This window comes from Colias eurytheme, chromosome 15 (assembly GCF_061535395.1).
Source record: "Colias eurytheme isolate Ceu_HAF_F1 chromosome 15, ilColEury1 Martin Lab GWU primary, whole genome shotgun sequence".
NCBI lineage: Eukaryota > Metazoa > Arthropoda > Insecta > Lepidoptera > Pieridae > Colias > Colias eurytheme.
The window spans coordinates 927,997-936,251 of record NC_142994.1 but is presented as its reverse complement, the minus strand read 5'-3'; the positions used below and the strand labels follow the sequence as shown (position 1 = coordinate 936,251).

At 34.1% G+C, this 8,255-nt stretch overlaps 1 protein-coding gene across 1 annotated transcript; it reads right to left on the bottom strand.

Moving 5' to 3' along the window:
- Positions 1 to 7,646: 7,646 nt before the first annotated feature.
- On the bottom strand, positions 7,647 to 8,252 carry LOC149902103 (uncharacterized). The gene has a single exon (XM_090110216.1). It carries the CDS (start codon positions 8,250 to 8,252, stop codon positions 7,647 to 7,649), a length of 606 nt encoding a protein of 201 aa, XP_089966342.1.
- Positions 8,253 to 8,255: the final 3 nt, after the last annotated feature.

Genomic DNA, 8,255 nt, shown 5'->3' with positions numbered 1-8,255 from the left:
GTATATTATTTTACTAGTAAAAACGTCCGGTCTATTTTAAATGTCCACTAAACAGCTTAGCGAGTTAATAAATATTGTAGAAAATCCCGGACGATACCAGAATTACAATAATGGACACGTTGATTTGTTGCTGGCTATGTTTATGGACAGACTGACAGACAGACGGGACGAATGGTTAGCTAGATAATGTAGAATTTAACCAATTTATGCAATACATCAAAATACGGGTCTACACAGAGCGAGCTGCCTCGAGAAGCAAATGCTGTGCGAAGAAGCTCTCAATGTGTCTGTGTGTGTATCTATGTAGACACAAACACACACATGTGTACTTTATCTCTATGTTTCTTTCGTACTGTGTAGGATTTTCAACATCAGCTAAGTAATTTTTGAGACATGATTGCTAAACATAAAAATAATCACATGGCTCTAGACAATGAAGTTATAGGTTGGTAAAGTCTAATATTTATTTTTATATTTTACTAGCCGCGCCCCGCGGTCTCACCCGCGTGGCTCCGTTCCTGTTGGTGTAAGCGTGAGGATATAATATAGCCTAAAAGCCTTCCTCGATAAATCAGCTATTTAACACCGAAAGAATTTTTCAAATCGGACCAGTAGTTCCTGAGATTAGCGCGTTCAAACAAACAAACTCTTCAGCTTTATAATATTAGTATAGATTATTGTATTTAAATAAATCTCTTTCCACATGCTTTTCAGTCTACATGTCTGTATGTCCACACCTGCTATACTTACAATACCTACATGGTTTAACTAAGATTATGGAAACAGTAATTGAGTTTCGAATGAGTATATGTTAATACATTGTCCTGCATTATGCATCGTTTAAGAAAATACTTCTTATAAGATTACTAGCTTTATACTGTGCGTTTGCTTGCGTATAAATTGAAAAGCATTGCATGTTTTTAAGTTGTTTAATTTTTTGAATTGTAATATTGGTATTTATTTAATACTAGAGGTCTGCCCCAGCTTCGCCCGTGGTACATATTTCACAATAAAAGGTAGCCTATGTCCTTTCTCGGGTATCAAAATATCTCCATACCAAATTACATGCAAATTGGTTCAGTAGTTTAGGCGTGATTGAGTAACAGACAGACAGACAGAGTTACTTTCGCATTTATAATATTAGTATGGATATAATTCAAGTAAAATATATCAATATAATATTGTATCTGTATCATTTACACTACTTCAGCCAATAATAATACTTACAAGATTATTTCTATTTACGAGAATATCCCATATTTTTAATACGTAAAAGCTATATTTTTAATACTAGATTTCCGCCCGCGGCTTCGCCCGCGTTTGCAAAGGAAAACCCGCATAGTTCCCGTTCCCGTGGGATTTCCGGGATAAAAACTCCTATGTGTTAATCCAAGTTACCCTCTATATGTGTGCTAAATTTCATTGTAATCGGTTCAGTAGTTTTTACGTGAAAGAGTAACGAACATCCATACATCCATACATCCTTACAAACTTTCGCCTTTATAATATATATTAGATTAGATATATTAGATATTAGATTTTTCACTACTTTTAAAAGTATTAGAAACACCGAATTTCGTTATAATATTTATAACTGACCTTTAGAATACTTACTCGGGGATACAGGAAGGGTCACATTAGAATGAATCTTTAATGTCGGAATATTAAAAGAAACAGCAACTTAATTGATACATCTATATTATAAAGACGAAAATTTAGTTTGTACCAAAATAGCTGCGAAACTAAAAATCCAGTTTAAAAAAAATTTTTCACATAATATATTAGCAAAAGATAATTTAATCTAAATTATCTTTTTTACACAAAAATAGGTACGGATTTTTATGAAAGACGGCTAAATAGATAACAGTCTACAACTCTAGATAAACACATTCTTATTCGCATCATTGAAATATATGAAGCTAGTAACTATGTTTTGTTTAAAAGACGTGGCTGTGTCCGCGGTATTAACAGTATTGCCTTATATTCGCTCCTATTGGTCTTAGCGTGATGATATATATAGCTTTCCTCAATTTATGGGCTATCTAACACTGTAATTATTTTTTTGTTTTTAAATAAGATCAGGGAAGAGGAATATGTGGCAGAAGCAATATGTGCTTATGTAGTTTTAAGGATCTTACACCCAGGTGGTCACGGCAAAAGTAATTGACGAAATTTTTAAATTTAATAGCAATGCGTATGTTTAGTTAAAATGCTTTATAAATGTAAAATCAAGGGCCGAAGCCTCGCCTTGATAGCGAAAGACGCGGGTTCGAATCCCGCCGAAATTTATCCATTAAAAAAAATTACACGAATTTTTAATGAATAACTGCATAACGACAATAAGTCACTAATCTGCCAGTGGAACAGCTGTAGCATAATTCATAGCCCGGCGCCGTCCGGTAATTGAAAATAAACAGTGGACACGAGTCGCGTGATTTATTAACGCTTATGTACATGGTGTTCATATGTGATTTTTAACTTTATTTTTTAATTTAGTGGAGGTTTTATGTATTGTTTTTATTTATAAAGAGGTTAACCTCTTACGATAGACTTAAATTTAATCTAAATCATTAATATACTTGAATATAACAATAAGGGCACCTGAAAGATACTTTTTCTTCTTCAATATTCGAGAAATGTAACTTATTTGTTTTATCTGTTCCAGTTGCTGAATCGCTCAAAGTGCGCCGATGCATGCCAGCGAAAAACAAGTGCAATATTTATGAGTATAGCAATGTACCGATTTATGACCAACCAAAAAAAAGCGCCAATTTTGCTGAGTGATATAGGCTATATATTTTCATTTATATATATCTGGAATCCAGAGAATCTTAATCCAGGCAAAACTGGACCGAGCATCGTATATTTACTAATTTATTCATTTTGTATTATTTTTTTTCCATAGGTTCAGAAGCAAACACCCTGTATACTCTGTGGTTGTTGATCAGCCTTCATTACTACGCGATGGATGGCTTCATTTAAATCTAAAATTTATATCTTCTTCCGCGATTGGGTGTTTGAAAATTTATCGGTAAACTCATATACAGTATGTTATTTTATATTTATAACGAGAGATGAGAGATCGGAGATACAGCTTCCGAAGTATGGGTTTGGTCATGCAGGGTTTAATTTTATATTTGTTGCACTTTATATCAAATTAATTGAATTGGCTATAACTAACCTCTATATAATAACATATATGTATGAAATAATGTACCTACAGATATTAACTAATTATCCAATTTTAACCAGGCACCACGTGCTCCAGTTAATCAATCTATAACTAAAAACTATTTTTACAGAACGTCAGTATAATCCAGCAAGAGCTAACGACAGCCTCCGGTCCATTCAGACGCTGGCAAAGTTTAAAACTGCCACAATTACACCCTTTGTTCTTTGCTTTTAGCTTTCAGAGTTATATTGAGATAACAATCGATCTACGACTCGAAGGTCCATGTGAGTTGTTCTATACATGTAGCTTCGAAAAAAAGATAATTATTACATATATTGTTCAAAACACCTTAGTTTTGGTTTGTTTGTGTTGAACCCGAGAATAATGACAGACATTGAAAAATATTAAATTATAATGCCATCATACAAAATAATATAAATTAACTGTCCATACTTTATTATTTTAAACGAAAAGTACTATTGATTGGTATTCTAACAATAAAGATTGAATTTCACTGAAAATTGAGTACACACACGTTCGTTTTTATTTTCGTATTTTATATAGTAGCTTTCGCTACTTGACCAAAACCTTGACCCATAGGAAACCTGTGTCCCTGTAATCCAAACAAAATTAGATGATAACTGTGATAGATTTAATGATACACAAAAAGAATTACCAAATTCCAACTTAAAGTCAAAAACATTGTACTTAACGTCGCCAAAACTAAATGAACATAAATTCGTTATTAGAGTGGAATAGTGTTTAGTTAATTACTGGACACAGGAGCCAGGATTCGGTCTAGCGATTCGGAATGAGCTAAATTCTCAATTATCTATCTATTCACAAATCACGTTGCTATCGCCGCCGGAGTATTTCTCACGGGTGATGGTTGGTGGCATGGGAATTGTATGGATGAGGCATTTATCGCGAATTATTTATTTATATGAAAAATTCTGAATTGGGGTTGTGAATATGAGAATGTAAATACACGGTAACATGGGTTTAAAAGTAAAACTGAAATGTTAATATATTTCTTAATAGATAGAAATCTATTTTTTTACATTCTGTGAATAAAACGATAATAAACCATGGAGAGCCATAGAAAAAGGTAACGTAATATTCAGTATTTTTCTTCTCAGAATTCGGACGTTTACTTTTGGGTATAGGTACTGAAATTACACATCATTATATTAAAATTTGTTATCACCACGAGCGCGAAGTAACCACCTTGTAACATAAATCTCAAAATTAAGATTATACTTGTAAAAATTACTAGCGCAAAAATTTAGTCTAAAATATTATGCATCATATCCACACATTCTAACTCGTCATTACGTACAGAGCCCCTGGCTAAAAGTATAGCCTATACGATCGGCCAATTTGCCTGAACCGGTGTTTTGATCGCCCAGACGCTATTTTGCCATATTTATACACTGTTAAAAGTGCATCAAAAGAAACGAGCACTTAAGTGCAGTTACCCGATTGTGCCCTTAAGCTTCGCCTTAAATGACCTAAAAGTACCGTGGTTACGTGGTTTTTTGTTTTATAAAGTACTTAAAATATTTGGAATAATAATGGAAAGATTGGGAATTTATTTAATAGTACCTAATTGTTATGTTGTACTGAAATTGTGTTGATAAAATGCTTTAGTTATATTGGTCCACAAATTCCTTTTGTTTAAAGTTGTGTTGATCATCACTAAAACTTACATTGTAGAGCTTCATATGCAATTTCGTATTACCTGAAAAAATATTTTTTTTAATTTCGTTATTATGACACACGCTTTGTTAATTTCGTTATTATGACACACGCATTTAAAACACACACATAGTTGGTAGACTTAACATCGTTAAATATTACAATATTAAAATACAATTAAATTAAAAATTCAAGCATAAAATAAACAGGCTAAAGTCTAGCTTAAAAGCTGTACCTGCATCTTTCTTATACGACTATAAAAATAATATTAACAAATAAATAACCATATCCATAATTTCACATGAATTAGACTTCCTCGTATATTCCTATTGTAAAAAACAACACGATATCCGTCCCAAAAACTTAAATAGAAAAGTCAATCACAAACAAAAAGGGCTGGCGAAATCTTTTAATGTTAAGAGCATACGAAAAGCGAAATCAAATATGGACCCAAAAGACAAACAGAGTACAATAGAACGCTCAACAATTCTTGACCCTTTTTACTGACTAGCCGACAATGGCTGGCTAAAACGATTACATATTCTGATGCAAATATTTCTTAGGCTCGAGGCGAGAATTAATTGAAAAGGACTCTCGACAATGATTTACGATTCGTAACCATGGATCAAATTATGGTGGTCGATGTATGAACATTGATGCATGTGATATTCAACTTTAACGTGTGAAATTAAGGTTGAAGTTTGATAGTGCTGCAAATAATGTAGACTTAAAATGATAAGTTTTAATTGTATGGTAGTTGAAATTTAGTATTGCATAGATTGTCCGTATGATTGTGGCGTGGGTGTCGACGAGAAGTGTATTATGATTTACATGTGATTTGTGCTAAAATTAATTATTTCTGTTTATCATGTGTTGTTTATATGTTTGTACGTGAAAATAAACTTGACGTAATACTGCGATATGTTTGGAAGGGAAATGTTACCGTGCCGAGGAACCATATAACAATTATTTATGAGCGAATCATTTACTTCGGGCCTGTGTGTCATTAATTTTATTACCTTTTATCTTACAGTGAAGGGAAAACTGATATATTCATACATTATAAAATAATTTGGCAATACTACCTTAATCATTATATTTGAGAGATAAATAAAACCGATAGTAAGTATTGGTATCTATTAAAACATCTCAATTCCATAATACAGTTTGAACAAAAACTCCCTTTTTATGTATCGCTTTCAGTTTAATTCCTTCCAACAAAACGTTAAGATGACACAATGAATAATGAGTAATGACAATGCAAATCGCAATTCGTGTGAACAATAAAAATATAACATAAAGTGACGGTAGGTCGAAAAACATACGTCGTAAACATACAGCCCACCAAGGACAAATTTTCAAAATTTTCCTTAATACAACTAACCGATCAAAACATAAATACTAACGAAAGTCTTTACACGAATTTAACATCAAATACAGAAAAAAATACAAAATAAAATATTACCACATTGCATGCTTTCTTACTCATACGTTCTAAATACGAACATAATATGAGGCTCGAGAGCCAACAAAAAAAATCAACATTAGTTGGTAATTGGCAAAAAACACAATTTAGAAACAGGACGTTTAATTACATTGTTTTTACATTTAAGACTGACAACTCGCGTAATTCCGTCCAATCCGGGATGTTTTTCAACTATAATACCATATAACCATCTTCCAGGTGGAAGATCATCCTCCACTACTAACACTAAATCTCCAATTGTAGGTTCAGGAACAATATTGTTCCATTTATAACGATGGTAGAATTGAGTCAAATATTCATTTGACCAACGACGCCAAAAATCTTGTGTCATTTTTTGAGTCATTTGCCACCGTCTGAGATTTGTGATATTGGATGTTTCGTAATTGACATCAGGGGGTAAAACCAGAGGTTCTCCCACCAAAAAGTGTCCTGGTGTCAGTGGGATTGGATTGTCTGGATTCTCAGTAATTTTAGAAATAGGCCGAGAATTCAGACAAGATTCTATTTGACAAAGTAATGTTGTCATTTCTTCGAATGTTAAAGTTGAATTCCCAAAAATGCGTCTCAAATGATGTTTCGTCGATTTTACCCCTGCCTCCCATAGTCCTCCAAAATTTGGGGAATGGGGAGGGATAAAATGCCATTCAGTCCCATTTGTAGCCAGTTGATCTGCAATTTCCTTCACTATACTGGACCTCTCATGAGCATATAAAGATTTGAGTTCTCGTGCTGCACCCACAAAATTTGTCCCATTATCGCTCCATACTTCAGCGCAATGACCACGGCGTGCTATAAAACGCTTAAACGCTGCTAGAAATCCCTGAGCTGTAAGGTCACTTACTGCTTCGAGATGGATAGCGCGTGTGGCCATACAAATGAATAAGCAAATATATCCCTTGAATGACCGATTACCTCTGCCTTTAGAGGTTCTTATATTAATAGGCCCTGCATAGTCTACTCCACTCTTTAAGAAAGGTCGACAAGCAGTAGATCTTTCAACCGGTAGTTGTCCCATCAACTGGTGTCTTATGCGAGCGGCATATCGTACACAACGAACGCATTTACGAACACACAGTCGTACTAAATCCTTCGCACCTATTATCCAGTATTTTGATTGCAAATAATTTTGCATCAATTGGGGACCGCCGTGAAATGTTCTCTCATGAGCATCCGCAATAATCAAAGTTGTAAACTGTGATTTGCGCGGAAGAATGATAGGATGTTTTCTCTCATCACTAAGGATTGCCTGCTGCAGTCTGCCACCTACTCGTAGAATACCGTCTTCGTCAACTATTGGATTGAGTGAGGTAAGTCTACTTTTTTATTTATTTCTTTTTTATTTCTTAAATCTGCAAGCTCTTCACCGAAATGTTTTTCTTGGCATCTTTTAATACATACTTTTAAACTTTCTCTTATTTCAAAACTTGTTATCCAATCCTTATGATCTTCTACTTCCTTTTTTCTCATCCTTTTAATTAGTCTTTTACAGAGTGCCGTAACCCGGAGCAGTCTTCTCAAAGATGAAAACCGTGAGTATATTTCTTCTTCGGGATCTGCTTCATCACCGTAAGTATTTATTAAACAAATTTTCATTTTTCTTTCTTCTAGATGTGTATCTTCTATTTGACGTCTTGTAAAATTAATATTCTTTTCTTGCAGCCACTTCGGCCCTTCCTTCCAGAGTTGAACATCCCATTGCGTACCGCCACGCGATGCACAATCTGCAGGATTATCCTTGGTAGATACGTGTTGCCACTGCTGCGGTTCCACCGAAGTAATAATCTCCGACACACGGTTTGCGACAAAGGTTTTCCAACGACTAGGTTGTCCTTGAAGCCAAGCGAGCACAATTTGTGAGTCGGTCCACGCATGAATTGAAGATTTCTCCATACTCATGGC

Coding starts and splice junctions, on each gene's coding strand:
- LOC149902103 (XM_090110216.1), bottom strand. CDS start 8,252: ATGAGTATGGAGAAATCTTCAATTCATGCGTGGACCGACTCACAAATT.